This window comes from Lathamus discolor, chromosome 1, assembly GCF_037157495.1.
Source record: "Lathamus discolor isolate bLatDis1 chromosome 1, bLatDis1.hap1, whole genome shotgun sequence".
Classification (NCBI taxonomy): domain Eukaryota; kingdom Metazoa; phylum Chordata; class Aves; order Psittaciformes; family Psittacidae; genus Lathamus; species Lathamus discolor.
The window spans coordinates 148901612-148922304 of NC_088884.1; the positions used below are offsets into that span (position 1 = coordinate 148901612).

General features: G+C 39.6%; 3 protein-coding genes across 7 annotated transcripts in view; 1 reads left to right on the forward strand and 2 right to left on the reverse strand.

Annotated features, from left to right (window-relative positions):
• Positions 1 to 1272, reverse strand: part of NCAPG (non-SMC condensin I complex subunit G) — a 28655-nt gene extending 27383 nt beyond the window's left edge. Inside the window, exons 1-2 of the mRNA XM_065699965.1 lie at positions 789 to 1272; positions 74 to 283 (exon numbers count right to left, since the gene is read on the reverse strand). Coding sequence (XP_065556037.1) covers positions 74 to 283; positions 789 to 896 — 318 coding nt within the window. The 5' untranslated portion in view covers positions 897 to 1272. The remainder of the gene's footprint in view (positions 1 to 73; positions 284 to 788) is intronic.
• A 4487-nt stretch (positions 1273 to 5759) lies between these two features.
• The window catches only part of MED28 (mediator complex subunit 28), a 42301-nt gene continuing 27367 nt past the window's right edge, over positions 5760 to 20693 (reverse strand). For 2 of the 3 annotated variants that reach the window (XM_065658748.1, XM_065700018.1), the window contains 2 exons: positions 9032 to 9092; positions 5760 to 7499 (listed from right to left, as the gene is read on the reverse strand). The gene's annotated coding sequence lies outside the window, so the exon portion shown is untranslated. The remainder of the gene's footprint in view (positions 7500 to 9031; positions 9093 to 20693) is intronic. The other variant, XM_065658738.1, reaches the window with a different exon arrangement.
• Positions 6562 to 20693, forward strand: part of FAM184B (family with sequence similarity 184 member B) — a 37714-nt gene continuing 23582 nt past the window's right edge. For all 3 annotated transcript variants that reach the window (XM_065699977.1, XM_065699995.1, XM_065699987.1), the window contains exons 1-2: positions 6562 to 7395; positions 17472 to 18233. In XM_065699977.1, the coding sequence (XP_065556049.1) occupies positions 7261 to 7395; positions 17472 to 18233 (897 nt within the window). In that variant the 5' untranslated portion in view covers positions 6562 to 7260. The remainder of the gene's footprint in view (positions 7396 to 17471; positions 18234 to 20693) is intronic.

Here is a 20693-nt window from a genome sequence, read left to right on the forward strand (position 1 = left end):
GCACCAGCAAGTTTTCCTCACCACATGAGCTTTCTATTTGTTGCGTTAAATATTTAATAATGTGTTACTGTACCTCAAGCAGAAAGTTAAACACACAAGTCAGAAGCAAATTATCCTCTTCTCCCGCCTCACTACCATCCTCTTTCTCCATTTGACAAAATGAAGTAACAAATCTAGCCACAAAATCGATCACTTGTTCCACTGCAGGTTCCCGTCTGTAGATTATCATAGCATACTTCAGGAAGTGAATGAATTTTTCATGAAAATCTTCCTTATCGCCCAACTGAAAATAAAATAAAATAAGAAAACTAAGCCACCGCAAAGGATAACTACCCGGTTCATCTTTCAGAAACAGTACCACAGAAAAATTGACAGCTTCCATTTAAATGTTTAAAGCCGTTAGAGCACACCCACTGTTGTGCACTCTTCTTTGGATATTTAGCTTTAATTCTACAGCGAGTGTATGTCCTGCCCACTGGGCTTCATTCTGCAGTGCACATTTGCTTGCTGACGGGTTTCAGAACGGCGATCAACACCCGCATCCATTATTAACCTGTGCCACCCCTACTTCTAGGGTATCCAACCACCTTCCAGCGACATCATCAATACCTGCCGTGAGCTGTTCTTACACCATGCTCGCAGCAGGTAACTGTGTACAACAGTTTATAGCGTGTGGCTCGTTAAGGTTTTGTAGCTCGGGAGGCCCCCTGAGGCAAAGGCAGGGCAGCTGCTGAGCGCCCTCGCTCTGCCCTCACCGCGGCGGGACCCCGGCCCGAGAGCAAGCCTACCTGATCATAGGTACTCTTCAAAGCCAGAACAAGCTTCGCGCGGTTCTGGTGAGGCTTTTGGGCTAGCTGAAAGGCTTCTTTGATCTGCAGCTTCTTTTTTGCTCTCATGGCTGTAGAGAAGGGGGACGGTCACAGAACGACTCCCGTGCTCCGAGATCCCTTAGCGCGGAGCCGCCCCGGGGAGGCGGAAAGCTGCTGCTCCCGCACGGCAGAGAGGCCGTTCTTAACGGCTAACCAAGGCTCCTGCTCAGCGGCCGGGCCAGGCCAGGCCGCCCCTCTCTTCCCTCTCCAGCCGCAGGGCCGCCGCCGGAGCCCGTCCCGCGCCACCCACCACGCGCGCACCAGCAACGGCCGCAACGCCCGCGCCACCGCCTTCAAACCGGTCGCGAGTACCGCTCCAGCTCTCGCGAGAGGATCAGAGGGAGAGCGCGGGGGGAGAAGCGCGTGCTCGTGTCTGAGCGCTGGAGGCGGGGCAGGGCTGGGTGGTGACTACCGGCCGTTAGTCGGGGAGAGCCGTGCCGCCATGTTCCCGCGGGGAGTGGGAGGAGGGCGCAGGGGGGCGCTGCGCTGAGGTGAGGTGATGTCGCCTTCGCCTCTCGGGGCGCGCTCGCAGCCCGAGCGGCGACTGTTTTAAAGCAGGCTCTGTATCAGCCACGCTGAGGCTGTGGAAAAGCATCTGGTGATAGGATTCCTAGAACGTATGTCAATGCAAAATAGCTGAATAAGGCTGACAAACTATCGTGCTGCCGTTAGCCACTCTCCCCAGATTCTCTCCGGACGGGATCTTCTGGAAAAATAAACGTAGTTGTATTTTGTAAACGGGAACCTTACACCCAAGTAATTGCGGTTATGAACGAAAAAAAGCTCAGCCTGTGTCTAAAAGTAATAAAGGCCCTTTGGAGAAGGGTCATCCAGCGAGACAAAAAAATGCTCAGCTACGCTATCTAGAGTGAGGTGTGTTTGCCTATTTTAAAGTTCACTTTTGCCTGTTTTAAAGATTTAGGAAACAGCAGGGGTTAAGTTCACTACATAACCAGTTAAGTAACTAGTTGCTTAGTTACCTGGGTGAACTACCTAAGCTGAATCCAACTTGCAGAGTGCTTCTTATTGAAACATTGTGATTTGTATCAGCTGTGAGGGAAAAGATAGCTATTAGGGATAACCAACTTTTGGGAATGCATATCTGTGTTCCTTCCAGACTGAATCTTTCACTGGTGGAAATTTTCCCCAATTTTTCAAGGATTTGTTGTGAACCTAATGTTTTCCCAGAAATCCTTAAGCTTGAGAATAGTAATAAATTCTATAACTCATTAAAATCAGGAAAGATAAGTAAACTCAAATTCCAGAGATATGTTATGGGTTACGAAAGATAGTGTGAGTCAGGGGAAAACATCCTGAGCATATATTAACTACCGGGTTGTATATTAATTAGAGGGCTACAGACAGCATTCAAAACTGCGGACAGAAGTAGATAACTGTGGACACTAGGAACTCCAGGTATTTCACGTCTATATGTGTTTAGACCCTAAAAAAAACCCGTGTCTGATTACCTCAAGTGATGACAGTTATAAAGGACAGATGACATACTATCAAACGGCAGTACATCAAATAGGCGGGGCCCATCAAGAAGAAGCGTCATTTTTGGCTAAGAAAAAAAAATTTAATACAGTAATAAAAAAAAATCTAACAAGTAAAAGAGAAAAACGCTAGGTGTCAGTCTTGTTCCAGAGCTTCCCAGGGTTTTCTTCAAGAAGCAGATTTTATGGATGAAATAGTAGAATGATTTTCCCTTTACGGTTGTGTCAGGGATTATGTGGTATATGAGCTGTGTGAAGAATGGGGGGCAGCAGCAAGAGAAAAAAGAATTCTATATTATAGATAAAAAGAAATTTTACAATTTTTCATGACATATTTTACTACCATGCTTTTGTGTATGTTTAAAAAACACCTGCTTTTTAAATCTGAGTCTTTTGCGTTAACTTTTAAAACATATGGGTCCGGCCCAATCCCCATCTGCTTTTAGAGAGTGGGAAATGGATTCTACATTCACAAGTGCAACAGTAACATAGAATCTGATATGTTAACATTTTTCTAAAAGATTTTATTTCATGTTGGAGAAATAGTCACTCTACAAAAGCATAATCAACAGCAAATCCTTAATGAGTTGAGGGTTTTGTAAGATTATATTTTCTTGGGAAATAAGAGATTTTTACTGGGCAATTAACTCCATGAATCTTTTTCTACCATAAGAGTCTGTTTGTGGAGAGGAAGATGGAAACAGGAAGAGAAGAGCAGGTAAAACTTTGTGATCATTGTGATTTTAAAACATCAGGACTTTTGTTTTAAGTGAAACCAATAATGCAAATTATGTTTGATTCACATATGTTTAGCAGGCCAGCAGTGCCTACCTGCATTCCAGATCCACTGATGTGGGTTTTCCTTGGTAAATACCTTGCAGTCCCTTATGATGGATTTTAACCGGGATGTGAGATTTGTTTCTTGAGGTCTGTTTTAAATATTTCTGCTAGGCTTTGTACTTCTAGGTAGAAATAGAAGTTGGGCTCCTGTTATGACATACTGAAGTCTTAACCCAGTTAGGCATACTGGCTTTAAGGGCAAATACAGTACAAGGGTCCAGATTCCCAGTATCACAATTGGTATTTCATGTGTAAGTATATCACATGCTGAAGTAGGATCACAAATATTGGCCATTCAGGCTTTGCTCCACGTGGAGTGTACCTGTAATACCAGATACTTGTTAAACTGATAGAGGCGTTTGCTGTTGTAGTTTTTACAGGTTAAGTTTCAGGACCTTGACTGCGCTAATAAGCCTTAATGGCCTCTGACCAGACTCAGCTGGGGCTTCCAGCCATGCCTCTTGCCCAGGAGCCCTATTTCAGCTCAGCCTTGGGTCTTTAGTTTTTTTCTGAGCCAACTTGATTCAGTAAGGGCTAACTGCTTTCTGAGGGATGGATACAGTGGTTGACTGGGAGGGCAAGGACCTCACCTGCAATACAAGCTTGGAGGTTGCAGATAGTGGGTTTCAGAGTCTTATCTGAAAAAGGAAGGAATGATGAAACTCAGAATCTTGGATGGTGCTTCAGGCTCCAGAGTAAAGTATACTCCAATAATTTAAGCTTGTTTTGTTGTCCTTTGAAATACTGACCTTATCTGCTATGCTATGGTCCCCTTCTGGTTTTCTCTACTTCTCACCTACTGTGCCAGATCCTTTCTCTTTCCTTTGTCAGTCCTGCGTGTGAACAAACTCACAGTGCCGCAGGGTAAGCCAAACTTGCTTCATGACAGTTACTTAGTGGTAATTTTAGATGAAGGTGACTGAATAAAAACCCCAGGTAAATAATGGAAGTTGTTTTTATAGTATTTAGTTTTTCAAGGGCTTTTGTAACGATGTATCTGATTGGTTCCAGTTCTTCAATTCTGTATGCTGGGTGGGGTCAAAAACCTACTGTAGGACCTGGGAGAGACTGAACTGAAATCAGACTCCACAGACCATTGTCTCAAAGATTGGTATGAGAAACTGAGGCCTACTATCTCGAAGATGCCTGTGAGGAGCTGAGATGGGGCTCCACTGTCCATTATCTCAAGGGTTGGTGTGAGGAATTGCTGTCCATTATCTCAAGGATTGCTGACAGACATGTGCTGTTGAAGAGCTGGCTGCAAAACCAGCGAAAGTGGATGCACATGATCCACCAGGAATGTGCAGTACGTGACATTAAGAACAGAGGCTCTTCCCCCTAATGTATTATAAAAGGAAAAAAAGGTAATAGCCATTGTGGCCATCTACCTTCAATGATGACTATAGACCCTGGGAGACATCCACCACCAAAGACGATGACTACGGACCCTTGAAATGTTGCTGGATCGATAGTGGTGACTGTCTTCTCTCTGCACTCAAAATTCTTGCTTAATTTCTCTCCTTTTTTCCAATCTGTCCTGTCACTATTTTTTATAATACTTATCTTTTTATAATAAATTGACTGATTGCAGTACTGACTTCTTTTGCATCTTAATTTCACTCTGAGCATCATAAACAAAATATTTGTAACACTGGGTTTCATCCAGTTGGACCTTGACAGGACTAAACTAAATTTAAGTGTAGATCAATAATGGGGATAGTGTTTTATGAATTAAGTTAGAATCTCACTTAGGGATGCATCTTCCTTTGTTGAGATACTAACTTGAAGAGTTTTAAAGCCATTTGATTGATACGGCTTTGTCATTTGAAATACGACTGTTAATGTCTACCTGTACTGTTCTGCCATTTTCAAATGCAAATTGGGCTGCAAAACAACACTAGAGTGTAATGTGGGGGATCAGTTTTAACTTTGCCTCATGTATAAAAAAAAAAAAAAAAAAAAAATCCCACTGAATTTAGTAGTTTTCAGTGGAAAGTTAAGTGGACATCCTGGCCTTGTAGTCCTACCTACAGTAGATCCCTACTTCAATTAGAAGAAGAAAAAAAAAAAAAAAAGTCAAATTCTTATTGAAAAGCTCTGCTGTCATCTCTGAACTTTTGTTATTGAAACCAAGTGGTTTTCTTGAGTAGTGGAACTAATGAACTTGATTACCTATGAGCTTGCATTTCTGGTAGCAGGAGATCCAACTGAAGATTTTTCCAGTGTTTGAAGTGTTGACTGACAGACAAGTCTTGTCTGACTCAGAATGTTTCATCAGTGTCAAATTATGTTCTGCTAAAACACCATCTTGTACCAAAGCCTCAAGTTTTTCCTTCTAACTCTCCTTCCCCCAATTACATAAACAATCTGACTGAAAATATCTCAATGCTCTTTTCATCTCCCAATTTACTTGACATCTACTCTTCTCTGCTCTATCACTGCTTATGTGTGTCGTCTGTGTCTAGCCATGCATTCAGGTCCAGTGTATCCTCTGCTGTAAAGGAAAAAATACTTACATGTTACTACCATCCAGTAAAGCAATAATTGCAACTACTTCTAGAACATCTTTATTTTTTTCTCAATTTACTTTCTATTTTCACTCAGGTTTGGTTTTTTTTTTCTGAGAAAACAAGGTGCTAGGAAATTGTTCCAGCCTTCTCTGTTGTCTTTATTGTCCTAATAAGCTTGTCAGTTTTATCAAACATATAATTATATATCAATGTATAACATATATCAACATATAATTAAGTTCCTACACTTTTTTTTTTTTTTAGTTGAAGACCATGTAGAGAAGATAGTATAACCGTATTAACTGAGATAAACTTGAGTGTGAGTACATGTCTGATCAGATACCAATTGACAATATCATGTCCTTAAGTCCTAGTCACAGAAAAAGTTTCAGTCACAGACAGCAGCATCCTGTCACTAGTGACAGTGAAGGAAGAAACTATACCAAGTCATTCCTTGTGTGCAAGGCTCTCTTCCTTACCTTTTCTTATTAATGTTCTACCTGGGCTAAACATCTCTTCCCTGCATAGCATCTCTAAGCAACTGTGACCAGTTTTCCTTCCTTGCCTTTCCCTTCTTTTACACTGTGTTTCTCAGTCGGCCTTAATATTCTTTCACTCTTGAAGAGTTTCTCATGCTCTTTCTGCCTCTGGATATTTGAAGTGCCTCTTTTTCTTCCAGCAATTAAAGAGTTTGGTTTCTCTGTCCCAAGACCTTATCTTCTCAGCCTCCTTCTCCCCACTGCCTGCAGGCATTCTTCTGCTTTGAACTTTTCCCTCTTGGAATGCTTTATTATTAAAAGTGCTTTATCCTTAAGAGTGCTTTATCTCTTTTTAACCTCACCCGGATTTCCCGTTTTCACTAAGGATTTTTCCTTTTTCCTTTTGCCCTGCCCTTCCTTAGCTGATACTGGATAATCCTTCTTCCAAGTTCTGATAAATCTGAAAAAGTGTTTCTTCAAACCCACCACTAGCAAAGTGGAATCTTCCGCTTTCAGCACAGCAGCAAAAATTGAACAAGATTTTCTTCATTACTTTATTGGTCTGTCCGGACTGTGAGAGGATTGCTAAAGTAACAGAGTTTATGAAAGAGGCCAACACCGTCTTCTCTGATGACCTCTGAAATCCTCTGGCAACCTAAGAAGGCAACATAGTTTCATCTGTAGATGATCTTTATAATAAATCCCCAGCAACGTCTGTGCTGCTGCCTGTAGGGCTGGCTCGGTGACTTCTGTGGGGAATTTGTAGCATCCAGCCGCTGGCATCTGCTCCTGGCAGAAGCTCAACCATTTGAAGAGAAGCGGAGGGGGAAAATAATCCCCATGATGATGTTTGCACATGCTGTTCTCTACCTCCTCGCCTGAGTGTTTTGCTGAACGACTGGGACATCTGCACAGAAGGGAGAGCGGCAGCGGCTAGAGCTCGCACTGTGTGGAGCTGAAGTTCCTCCAGCACTGTGGGGTTAGCAGCGAACCGGGCCAGGCAGCAAGAGGAACGGGATCACACCACCAGAGCGTACACGGGCAGACTTGATTAAATTCAAGCCTGATGGCCTGTGGCATAAACAAGATTCATCAGCCCGGGACTTGCAATGCATCTAAAGCCGCTCGCAGCAGCTCGGCGGAGGAATGCGGTCAGGAAATGTACATGAAAATGTGCAAGAAGATCGCTCAGCTCACCAAGGTAAGCCTCTCTGTTGTAGCCTTCCCGGCGAGATTAGGCTGCCCTGCTGCCCTGGCTGGGGACGGCAGAGCTGACCCGGAGCTGCGGTATCTGCTGGTCCCCGTCTGAGAGGAGAGAAGAGAAACCTGTCTTTTCTTACTAGGCTGCTGCTGTAAACATCACTGTACACAAACTTCCTTTCAAAAATTGCCCCCCCCTCCCCCCCGCCCCCTGTGGCACAGACTAGCCTCAGCTGGTTGCCTTTGTGGCTGACGATTGGAGAATCGCGCTCAACTGCTCTAATTAGCATGCAACTACAGCGAGAGGGCTTCGAGCTCTGAGAGGACGTAGGATTTGTCTGTGTGATCCTTGAAGGGGTTGACGGTATTCTCTTCCCCCCACCCCGGAATTATGAAAACGCGGGGATTCATTTGAGTTTTATAGGTTCTCGAGTAATATTGTTGCAAAGCTGCAATTGAACTGTTCTGCCGCAGTACAATATACTTGTTGTCTTGCACCTAATTGTTCCTGATGGGCATAAGTAGAGATACTTTACATGACATTCCTGAAAGACGAGTTGGAGAAGAGACAGGATTAATTACACACTATATTGTACTTAAACTTTTAGTCAATACTGAGTTACATTACTAAATGTTTAGAACATTTTCCACACCATGTTAAGAAATAAGAGAAAATCTGTACAAGGTGGCAGTTAGCCAATCTTTATGCTGTATCTTTGTTAAGTGAGAAAAACCTATTTCCAATCCTTGTTCACTGATCCAGTTTTTACATCTTTTGTAGTCTCATGGCAATTGGTAAAGACATTTTAGCAATGAAAACATGCTGACAATAAAAAAAAACCACTAAAAATACATGTCAATAGGAAGTCATTAAGATGTTAAACTTAGACTGGTTTACTAGTAAGAACTAGTACTAGAACTAGTTGCAGTGCCATTATTCTCATCTAATGATAACTGTATGTGAAAACATATATCATGTGTATGAATACATACACAAGTGCTAACTATATTTACACATACACTTGCTAACAACCTGATTTAGTGGAAGATATCCCTGCACATGGCAGGGGGGTTGGATCTAGATGATCATTAATGTCTTTTCCGATCTAGACCATTCTAGGATTCTCTATTATACTTACTGTACTATACCAATATTTTTACCAGTGCTTTGATTGTATGTTTATATAACAGTATTTGTACACAATCTGATGCTTGCTTTCTGTCCACAAATACACAAATAACTCTTTACAATGCTCTATCATTCTGTAGTAATTGAAAGAAAACTATCTGAATAAACATCAAACTTTTAGTGATTTTGAATAAGGATATGTTTGAGCAATGAAGTCTCTAAAAATTCTTCAAGAGAAGCACTTTCCATTTATTGATAACGTTGCTGATTCCTCAGCCACAGTGAATTGTACACGAAAGATGACTGTAAATTGGGTTCAGATGTCCTGAGTTGTCCCCTTGTTTCTCTATCTGATACTTGGTGTCTTTGGTGAGGTTTGTACGCTAAGTAAAATTTGTCCATAAGTATCACTCAAGTCACTGTACTACCTTTTCTAATGCAAAAGTAATAGTGGCACTTTATTAATTGATACCTTATACTTCATAGTAAGTAACAAGAATTGAGTTACCAGTTCCTTCTTTCTGGGTGATCCATTTCTCAACAGCAGACTTGGAGCACATTGATGAGATCTGAGCAAAGAAACACTTGTTCAAGATTTTCAGCTCTCAAACTAAACTAATGTTCTGTACAGACTTCTGTGTCTTTTGCTATAAAGTGATTCTTTTTAAAGTCTCTTTAATCTCAACTAAATTTTGAGGAAAATATATCTTACTTCTTTCTAAAAACTCTATAAAGCTTGTCTTTGATAAGGAAGGTAAGTTCTGCTACTTTAGCAGCAAAAGGGGGAGGGGGATCATGGCCAAATTATTGCAGTGGGGTTTTTTCAGATGCTTTTGCTAAATTTCTACTGTTAAAATGCGGGTGGGATGATGACTTTTAATAGAATTTCCCCTCTGAATACTTTTCAGTCCTCTGAAATAAAGATGATTTATACCTGAAGCTCAAAAAAGTGCTTCTGAAAAGTCAATATTTTTGTTTTGGAATGTGGCTTTTAAGAACCAGTTTTCTCTACAATAACACTACACTTATAGAGAACTTATGTCAGAATTGGATTTTTAATCATACACTTTCCCTTCCGATTTCTGAGTGCATACTAACAGCAAACATCTGAGAAGAGAAATCTGAGACCAGATTTGCTAAACATGGCATAAATTTGTTCTGATCATTTTTTGATTAGAAACTTTGAGATCTCCTATTCAAACCACAGTTTTCTTGGCTATGTTATAGTCAGGATAATTATAATAAAATCCCTCCGGACTTTGAATTGACTGAAGTGCTTTCCTTTTCTGTTCCAGCATAGTATGAAGTATGCTGTCATTTTACAGCTGCAACTTCCTGCCCACTGATGGCAGAATTCATTGATGGGGTGATAATTCTCTAATTGCTCATCCACTCCACTTTGTACCAGGAGAAATGAATACACAATGTTTAAATGAGGTGTAGGATACAGAGCTTCACTTACATTCTGTTTCTTTAGTTAGTCAGTAGTGGCCTCCTCCTACTCTCAAAAACAAAGGAGGGGTGTGCAAAAGGCATCAACAGCAGAACCAAACTGGGTGAGGTGATGGAGTTTCCATCGTTGCATGAAATGTTGATTACATTGTAAGTCAGGTTGGTATGGGAATCCTCATAGCTAATCAAGACACAGAAATACTGAAAACTGCTCCCATTCTATTGCCCTGCTATTTTTGCTTTTGGAGAGGAAGAATATGGTAAGTTTTCATACCTTCAGTCATGCATTTTTCTATTCTGCACCCATTTGGCTGTAGCAGCAAAACTACAAACCTTTAGAAATGCTTTGTTTTCTTTTGGCAGCAAACTGCTTTTTTTGTAGGCAATTTATCAGTATTTTTAGATGCCTGGCCCTTCTCACAAAGATTGACTTTTCCCACTGTTGGCATGTAGAACATACGTTGGTTTTCCCCATTAAGCTATCACAGTGAGAAAAACCAATGAACATATTTGTAAGCTCAGTCAGGCTCCCCAAAAGCAAGGTGGCCTTTGTATTTCAAGGCAGAAGTAGCCACAGATCTTTGTTTGCCATTAGGTATTTGTCTACCCATATTTGAAGTCTGCTAATGAAAATATGATAGGGTTTTATTATTACTTGTAGGGTTTAGCTTTTGCTTTGAAAGCCACAACTTACAGTGCTAAATGAATATGTGGGACAATCAGGCTTTGTTTGAAATATATGTATATATTTAAAAAAAGGTATATTAAAAAGTGCAAACTGATGTTTTTTTGTTTCTGTGGAGGCAGGTAAAAGGATTTAGAAGCCCTGGTGAGTTTGAATGAGAGCTGTCTAGGCCTTCTCAATGTTGACCTTAAAATCGGATAACATCGCAGCTATTTCCAGATGAGCTATGGTTTGATTTATGAACTTATAGAAACTAAACCAGAAATATTCTGCTTGTGAATGGGAATGTCCATCTGTAGTTGTCACTCACACATAAAATACAGTTGATAGATACCTTGCTGCAACAATAGTGCACTAATGCATTCAAATTCATAGAGGCTTGAAGTTACTGTATTCCTACAATTGTAGCAAAATGCATGACTTTGTAACGGTAATTAGGTTTAGACTTCTCCATCAGACACGGGACCCTTGGCATGCTGTTTTTTGCCTGCCAGTTCTGTGTATTTCTGATCTGTTTAGCAATTAATTGGGGTTTAAACTGCATGGTGACTTTTTATAAGAACTGTCATTCCCTGCTGCCTCAAGGTATGGATTTCTATCATCTGTTGGCTGTTGCAGGAATTCCATGTGCTTTTGGATTCTCAGGACTGTCCTTTTTGTTTGAGATAGGATGAGAAATGCAAATGAACTCTTGAAGAGGAGTGTTGAGCAGAACAGATCAGCTTTCATTGAAAGGGCAGTTCAGGCAGGGCTGACAAGAACTAAGTTGCAGATATTCATGCTATTCAGGTTTCTTTTCAAACCTCTGCCAGTGGGGCTCAAACCAAACCTAACGTGAATAACTAGAATGGTGGCATTGCTGGGTGATCAGAATGCTACCTAACCCACAAAACAGTTATGTTTCCTTCTTTGAGACAAATTCCTGGGTACCGATGAAGGATATTTTTAATGAGAGTAGATAGCTACCCTCAAACTCATTTTCCTAGGGGTTCATCTGACTCTATACTGGGAATCTGGGAGCTTTGTTATAAGAAGCACATTTTAATTTGCAGTATTTCTGGTCAAGTAGATTGTTAAACAGTCAAGCAGTCTGGCAAGAGTTCTGTGTATGTATGCTGGATACTGTGAGTCAGAGGAAAAGAGTGCTAATGTAAGGAAAAGTTAATTGCTGGTAAAACATAATTATGAAATTTCTGTTTCCTTCAGGGGAAAGAAATACTGAAGGAGAACAAGTTTGGGCAGATGTTCCTTAATGACTCTATGTGGAGCAGTTGAAAATGTTACACACTCTGTCTGCTTATCACTGCAGTCACCAGGAGGTTTATTGCCCCTCAGCTCAGTCAGCAGGGTAGCAAATGTGAGAATTATTTAATAAGCTTCTGTGGAAAATCAGCCAGATAAGCAAACCCCACTGTCATTAGTTATTTAAGGAAGGATATCAGACTTGTGAACAAGTGTGTGCTCGTATTTACTTCTATTATCTTCACTCTGCTGGTGGAAATTTACAGAAGAATCAGCAAACAGCCTGGTATGTCTATGTGGCTATAGGCTGTTTACACCACTCCAGTGTCTTGTAGCATGGCTGTATATTAACTAGATCTGTTAACCTTTCCTGTTTTATTTGCCATTAAAAAAATGTGGCTGACAGGTTTAGAAATGAAATATGATCAAATACTAATGACTTATTCTGGAAGCACCTAACAGCTGAGCAACTGTGACAGAGCACTCCTGTTTTCTACTCATGTTCCTAGTTGAAATATGTTGCCTTTTTCAAGTAGCTTAAGCTAAGTTTATTAACCTTATTTTCTGTGATGTATTAACAGTACTCAGTACCCAATGCTTACAGTGGCTCAGCTGATTTGCAGTTAGTTATTATGCTACCAGAGCTCTCCCATGTGCTCGAGGCTTTTTGATCTCAGTTCTCTGGAGAGTTATTAAATATCCTACAGAAATGAAGCAAAAAGGAACAGCATAAAAAACTAGAATCATGCTTTTGGAGCAGCAATACTTCTCCTTTGGCAAGAAATATAAAATTTGGTTTCCATGTAAGCAGAGAGGAGGTTTTTATAAAGCTGCTTAAATTATGTACTAACAAGACCAACAAAGTCAGCTATCAATATCCCCATGTATTTTACTTTGTGATGTATTTGTTTTCTTATTTTTATGTAGAATTTTCTATCAGGATTTCAAAGCTAGCATTACTTTTGCCTACCAGCTGACAAAAATGCACAAACTATGATTTCTAGAGTTGTCATCACTACCTTTTCTTTACAGCACTAAAAGGGAACTCCTGGGTTATAAAATAATGTGCAATCTCATATGTGTTGATCAGCTTAGTCAAAAGCAGCATTAAACACCACTTCTATTAGGAAGGAACCTGAAATCTTACGTTTGGATAGCTAGAAATTGTAATTTAAATTAATTCAAGGTACAAGAATGACATCTATGTATTGGAATTACCTTCTTACCATATAAATTTGTCACTGACAATGCCAAGTTTGAAGAAAATCTGGCAGCCCTTGTAATGAACAACTCAAAGCTACTTTATAATGGAAACTGCATACTAAATTCAAGTCACTTTTTCAAGGAACTCTGATTAATGTTTATATACAAAATGTACATTTTGTTAATATGCATATTACAGGCAATAGGTAATAAAATATCCAGTGTTTCATTAATTGCACAAAAGTGCAAGGCTAATTTTTTTTCATGTTCAATCTTTTCTTCATGGGTGATGTATTACTGTATTCTTATTATAACTTAATTTAGTTCAATTATTAAGCTGTTCTTATCTCAACCCATGGGTTTTTAGAATTTTTTTCTCTTCTTTATCCCACTGGGGTATGGTCTGCAGGGAGTGAGGAAGTGGCTGTGTGATACTTGCTGGTTGGGTTTAAACTATGACATGTACAAGTACCCTTTTCAGTAACACTGTAACTGTACCTCTTTCCTAACATTTTCTTGAGCTAGGATGTAGATGCCAGTATTTTACAACTAAGAGAATTACACTGAAGTTAGAGGTCTATGCCAACTCACCTTAAGACAGTCTCAAATGTTCTAAAGCTGTGTATTTAGGCTTTTCAGCCCTTCAGCATTGTGTATGGTATATAAAATACTTCTTTCCATAAAGAATCATGTTTTTTCCCCAAAGTGATGTCTTCATTAGGTGAAAGAGTATCTGTTTTACTAAAACAGCTGTTACACTGAGGTAGAACTACCTCTGTTTCCACCTCTGCAGTCAGATCTTAAGCATATCAACAGTCTCACTGCAACAATTCACCTGTTTCTCCTGTCTGCACGTAACTGCCTGCCTCTATGTGGAGCTGAAGACCACTTGTGACTTTCATAGGAACAGATAGGCATGTGAGTTTTATTGCCTGTGCTTACAGACATCAGGAAGAGTGTGAATGTAGTTTGTCCAGTACCAAGACTGGGTTAATTTATCCTGCCTCCCAGTAGAACACAGGAGCTCAGGCTCCACAGTGCTGGTTCAAACTTGGCATTTTTCATGTATATTAATTTGTCTTCCAAAGGGCTCAGGGGTAGCAGAACGCACATAAACCTATTGCTGAGGAAATAACACCTTTATTTCAGAAACAAACTACAAACTGGCTATTTCCAAATGGGGATTTTTTTCTGAAGTTAAGGACCTCAATAAAATTAATCTGAAATAAGATTGTACCTTTCTTATGTAGTTGTCATTCAGAACTTTGACTTAGCCTTTAGGCACTTAAATACAGTTTTAACTTAAAACAGGTCACTACCAGAGAAGTCTTCTGTTTTAGCTGTCTTTGGAAGCTACAGCATTTGGTTGTGACTCTGCACTGACATTTAGCCAGTTATATGAGAGCTACCTTTAGATGTAAACATGAGATTATGGTTGAATATTTTGCTTTTTACACTCAGGAGGAGAGAACTACAAGAATTTGGTAACGGTTGTTAAGAACTATAGGTGGTACTTTTAAATGTTTTTACAATGTTTAAATGATTTTACTAAGATGCTATGTGCCTTAGTATTTCATAAAAATAATAGTCTCAAAACTACAGGGCATTGCAATGCAACTCCAGTGCATCACCACTGCACTCTGGGTGCAGTGGGTACAGTCCTTGTCCCCTGATTTTCAAGGTGAGGAATGCGACCTGGAGAACAGAACAGCTTCCTGCTGGCTTGTGCCCCCAGAGGAGTGAATACAGGCAGGGTGTGGCAAAGCAGTATACACAAGTTGGACTAGTGACAAGTGCCCCTTTGCCATCCAGAGCAGTCATTGTTCATGATATAAACATTGTCAGTGCCATCAGAGACTTGTGGGGCTTAAAGCTTTACGTTTGAACGCTTAAAATTTTAAAATCAAAGCATAATTAAAAATGATCCTAAGCATTAATAGCTGGACTAGGCTCTCATCATAGAATCATCAAATTGTTTGGGCTGGAAGGGACCTTTAAGCCATCTAGCCCAACCCCACTGCAATAGGCAGGGACATCTTCAACTAGATCAGGTTGCTCAGAGACATGCTCCAAGATTTTTCCTGAGCAATTTCAGACTGTCAGTGTGTATGAAAGATTTAATTTTCTCCTTTAAAGTACATTATGTTATGTTTATCTAGACTGAACTTTATGTGTCTTTTTACCACTGTTTGTGAAGCTCTTCTGCAACTCCTGTAGTAGACTATCACTTTTGATACTTTTTTTTTTTCAAAATTGTAATGGCTACAGGAAGTAGGATAGCTGCTGGTACAGTGCTCTAGAGGCTTCATCACGATCTCTGTTCTGAAAACTGACTTTCTGAGTAGAGAATATCTTTAGTCATAACAAAATAAGAGTATGAACTCTATCTTACTAGCGTGACAAAACTGAAAGGCAGCTGAAATCTCCACAGCCCCTAGAATACTGTGCTTTGCTTTTCTCAAAGTATATACCTAATAAACTGGGAATTAAAAAGCAACTGCTCTTTTCTTAACACAGTAGCAGCAAAGGCTCTGAGAAAGTTTTGCATGTATTACCACTGTTGAATTTGCTTACAGCAGCAAAGAATTTAAATCTTGGTGCCTGCAGTAGAAGAAACTGGTATTATTAATTCACGGATGCCTGAGGGTTTTGAAGGCTTCTTAATTAGCAAAGTATGTAGAACATGAAAAGAAATATTTTTGCATTTTAAAAATTCCTGTGTGTGAATCTCATCTGTGAGCTACAGGACAGCAAAATTTGATCCAGTCTCTATAATGATTTAGTCTGGATTAGGAAGAAACAGGGTTTATTTTATCTGTGTTTATCACAGATCTGCATCAAAGGCATAACCTGCAATAAACACTGTTTTTAAATAAGTTATAATATTTGTCTTCAAGAAAAGATATATTTTATTGGGAAAATGTGTTTCACCCAGGTCTGTAATTAAATCAACAATTCAAGATTTCCAAATTCTACTGTATTTAAAGTAAGGAAATACTTTGAAAAACCAGGAATTAAGTAAAAACTTCCTTGATGAATTTGTTTGTTTACTTCATTTATTGTACAACTAGACAATGTCAGTTTATCATAATCTGTAACAAGATTTTAAAAGATATTTTGGAAGGTGAAAACTTCAGATTAATATCTAGAATCGTAAAAAGACCCCAACACACAAACAAAAAAAAACCCCAAACAAAAACGGCAAAACCCAACCAAACCAAAACACAAAACAGCCCCCACAAAACCCAGCCCTTTGAAAGCAGTGAACATGTCTGCAATTTTAGACTCCTTAAAGATCTTCCTTTAAAAATCTGGGTAATGAAACATTTTCACAAAATTGAATCATTGAGTCATTAGACCTCATAGCAGCCTTCCAGTATCTGAGGATGCTGGGGAAGGACATTTCATTAGGGACTGTAGTGATAGGACGAGGGGTAGAGGGTTAAAGCTTAAACAGGGAAAGCTTATATTGGATATAAGGAAGAAATTCTTTACTGTGAGGGTGGTGAGGCACTGGAATGGGTTGCCCAGGGAGGTTGTGAATGCTCCATCCCTGGCAGTGTTCAAGGCCAGGTTGGACAGAGCCTTGGGTGACATGGTTTAGTGTGAGGTGTCCCTGCCCATGACAGGAGGGTTGGAACTTGATGGTCTTAAGGTCTTTTCCAACCCTAACTATTCTATGATTCTATGAATCTATGTTCAGCAGCAGCTGGATTAGCTCCTATGTACTAATGGGGCCTGGAAAGACAAGCTGTAGTTTTTTTCAGAGCAGTTACTATGTTTTGCAATTATATGATACTGTCTTTTAAGCTTAACATGCACATTTACAAGGTTTAACTCTCAACTCTTCAGTCTACTTTGGGCTTCTAATAGCTTTTTCTTTCCAAAGCAATAGCATGTTTGTACAACATCTTCTGTGAGGAGACTGGTGTGTGTCATGGGTAACAGATGAAGCCTGCTTGGGCTAATAATTTGTGTTATAGTAATGAGAATTATTTTGCATTTTCAAGAAGAATATTAAGCATGAAAGGATTTAAATCAGTTGTTTGAAACAATGCTTATTGTCATCAGAGGCTCACTCAAGTCCTCTAAAACTTGATTTCTGAGACTTATAGCTGTTACTGAAAGTGAGGGAAAAATACCCCAACACATTGTCTGAACACTTCTCAGAAGATTTTGCAGTTTATAATTGTCCAGTCTGTTCCTAGTGAAAAGAAACAAGCAACACAAAGAAACAACAGCAAAACACTAAACTGGAGCAGTTTAACAACTTGGAATTTAACAACTTGATAAATATAGTAACTGAATTAATGGCTTCCATTTACCAGATTCTTTAACTTCCTATTATTTTTGTCATTCTCAATAGGTGATATATGCCCTGAACACTAAGAATGATGAACATGAAGCTAGTATACAGGCTCTGAGAGAGGCTCATGAAGAAGAAATTCAGCACATTCTTGCAGAGACAAGGGAAACAATTCTCCAGTGTAAAAGCAAAGTTGAAGAAGAGCAGTTGCTAAGAAAACATATTCAGGCCCTTGAAATCGCAGTAGAACAGCACAAGAGACTAAAGGAAGAAGCCTTGGCAGAGTTAATATTGTGCAAGAAGCAGGTGGAAGAGAGGGAGCCACGAACACAAATTAAACAAGTGCAGACAGTCCTTTCTGTAGACACAGAGGGTACCAATGCAGACTTCGAAAACAAGCTTCTACATTTAAGTCAGGAATCTGATGGGCTGGTAAATGAATGCAAAGCATCCAGAAGAGAAAATACAGATGAAAAAGTGATTTTAGATGAGAAATACAGTGTGGAAGGACAACCTTTAATAAATGAGATGAAAAACCTGAAGAGTGAGAACCAGAGAGCAAGTGAAGAATATACTCAGAAAACAAGCAAACTGCAAGCCTTTTGTGAGAAAGAAAAAGAGACTTTGAAAAAGGCCACACAGCAATCTATGATAGAAACAAAGAACTGCCAACAAAGAGAAATAGAGCAAAGGAGTTGCTCAGAGGCTGACAAAGGTTTTTTGCTGCAGCAGGTAAAGAAGCTGGAGGCAGACCTAGAGGAGAAAACCCAGAAGGTAAATGAGAGGAAGAAGCATTCCCAGAAGCTGAAGGAGAGAATACAGGTAGGGTATAAGACTATGGTCTTTATCTCTTTCCATAAAAGTGCAAATTGTCAGTTTTTAAAAATTTGAGGGAGGAGGAGGTCTTTTAAATATATTGAGTCAAATGCATTGTAAGCACTAAAGCAATTTTAGAGGCTCAGGAGGAAGATAGTGCTGAGAGTTTAAAAAAAAAGAGTTGGGATTATTAGTAACTCATTAGAACTCTTTGAACACTAGACTTTGTGTTCCTTGAGGGAGGAGTAAGTTAAAATACAAATTCATGTGTTGGCTGAACAGAGCTTTACCTTTCCTGCCCAGAAATGTGAAGAGAGCAGCAAGCAGGCACTCATGCTAGCAATGAGTATTTACAGAGTACATTCTTCTTCTCCCTTGTGGCTGTCAGCAGCTTACTATGTGGATATGAACAAGGCTGGGTAACAAACCTGAGGTGGCGGGTTAGGAATCAAGTGTGTTGTATTTTATGACTCTTGCAATAGTGGCTTTTTCCAGGTGATGTTTAATGAAGTGTCCTTTAAACCTGTGGAGTTCTATGCACAGAGCAATGAGACTTTCAACATTAGTTCTAATCTTACACTTTGCCTTTCTATCGTCACTGATGTATATCTCAGACATTTGCAGTACGGCTCTGCAGCCCCTTTCTGCTTAATTGTGTTGCTGGCATGTCATGGGCAATCTGCCAACCAGCTGCGTTTGCTGCATAAGGTCAGGATGTAGGAGAGGCACTGGTGAACTGCACTGAAGCTGAAGCACCCAGCCATGCTCTGTGCTCAACAGTTCCACTTCCTTCTAATACTATTGGTCCTTCCCATCACATAAACTCACCTAGCAGACCTGTCCCCAGCCCTATGACAGCAATCTTGCATATTAGATAAGAAAACACCTTGAAGGTCTAGACTTGGAGTATTTCAGAATAACTCTTGATGGGAAAGATTTATTTCCTTTAGAGTCAGAGAACCCCAGAACCTTGTACGAAGTCTGGTCACCCCAGTCAGCTGTGTTCTTCCAAGACAACCCTGATTCTTTTCACCATCTGCCCTCACATCTTGTCTGTTGGTATAATTTTGCTGATGGTGCAGAGTTTTGTGCCTCTTCTCTGAGGATGTTCTTTGAGGAAGTTCAGCCTTCATTTCAGTCACTGCTCTTTTGTTTCACAAGATCAGAGGGTGAATTGAATACACCTTCCTCAATATTATTTAGACTCTATTCTCTTAATGTGTAGCTCTGCAGCAGAGCAACCTCTAACTTGTGCAGGAAAGTGCAGAGGTTATAATGAATGGCAGAAATGCAAATAAGCCAGTTTGTTCTAAATTGAGTCAGGGAAATCATATCTGTTTCAACAAAGAAAAGTGTCTGGGCTCTGTAGAAGTTAGAAGTGACAGATGGAAAGAGGGAAAGTAAAATCCTCATTTCTTGGGGGTACTTGAAGTAACATCCAGCAGAAATGGAGACATGAAAATTTATGCACGATTTAGTCTTCCTATTTATCATATAAGAAATGCAGTCTTTTAGGAATAAATAATGAGATGAACTGAACATAAGATGGTGGTGTCATTAGCAATTTAATTTCTAACTTCAGTATCAGCTGAATAAAACTGAAACGCTTTCTGAGAGACATATGCTCACCTTGCACATTTCAGATCCCCTAAGTCTTTGGAATGAGCCTGATTTACATACTACCAGAGCATATTGCCTTGAATGTATAGAGAAATTTCTCCTTTCTGAATTGGCTGTTTCTGATGCCACCATTAATTAGATTAATAGATTTTTCACACTACTGTGAACAAGGGTCAGACTGGGAAACAGAAATATTTCTTTAATCACTAATACTTCTGATCATCAGTAAAGACTAGCAAGAAAAGCTATTATAAGGCTTAAAAGACAGAAAGACTCATGTTTAAGCAAGGTGAATTTTCTGTTTTCTTCTCAGTGTATGCCAAGAGGCTTGAGGCCTTTAGATGAAAGTCATCACATTAGTGCATTTTGTTATTATTAGTACTTTGGAAGAGAGAATACAAAGGATGACAAGTCATTAAGTCTGATCTGTTCTGTCTAGTTTTGGAAAAATTTTGGCATATGCTGGAGGTAAAACAAATGAGTTTAAGTTTTCAGCTAAAAAAAGAATGCTAAACACAAGTTTGTTTTAATGCATAAGGTTTTACTCAATGTTCACACAGGAGCAAATGGCAATTTTGTCTGAGTGGATATTGCATTATTATATTGGGCATGTAGAAACTGAAACTAGAACCTGCAGAAACAAAACATTAAATATGTTTCAATTTTTTGCCTGTATTTATGGACAGACAATTCCCAGACAAGTCTGTAGGATCTGATATTTCTGGTTTTAGGCATCTTCGTTATGTTACAAACTATTGTACATCAGCAACTGGAAAAAAAACGTTAACAACTAATATTCATTAACTTTTGGCATGAGTTGTCATGAAACTAATGGAAGTATATCCT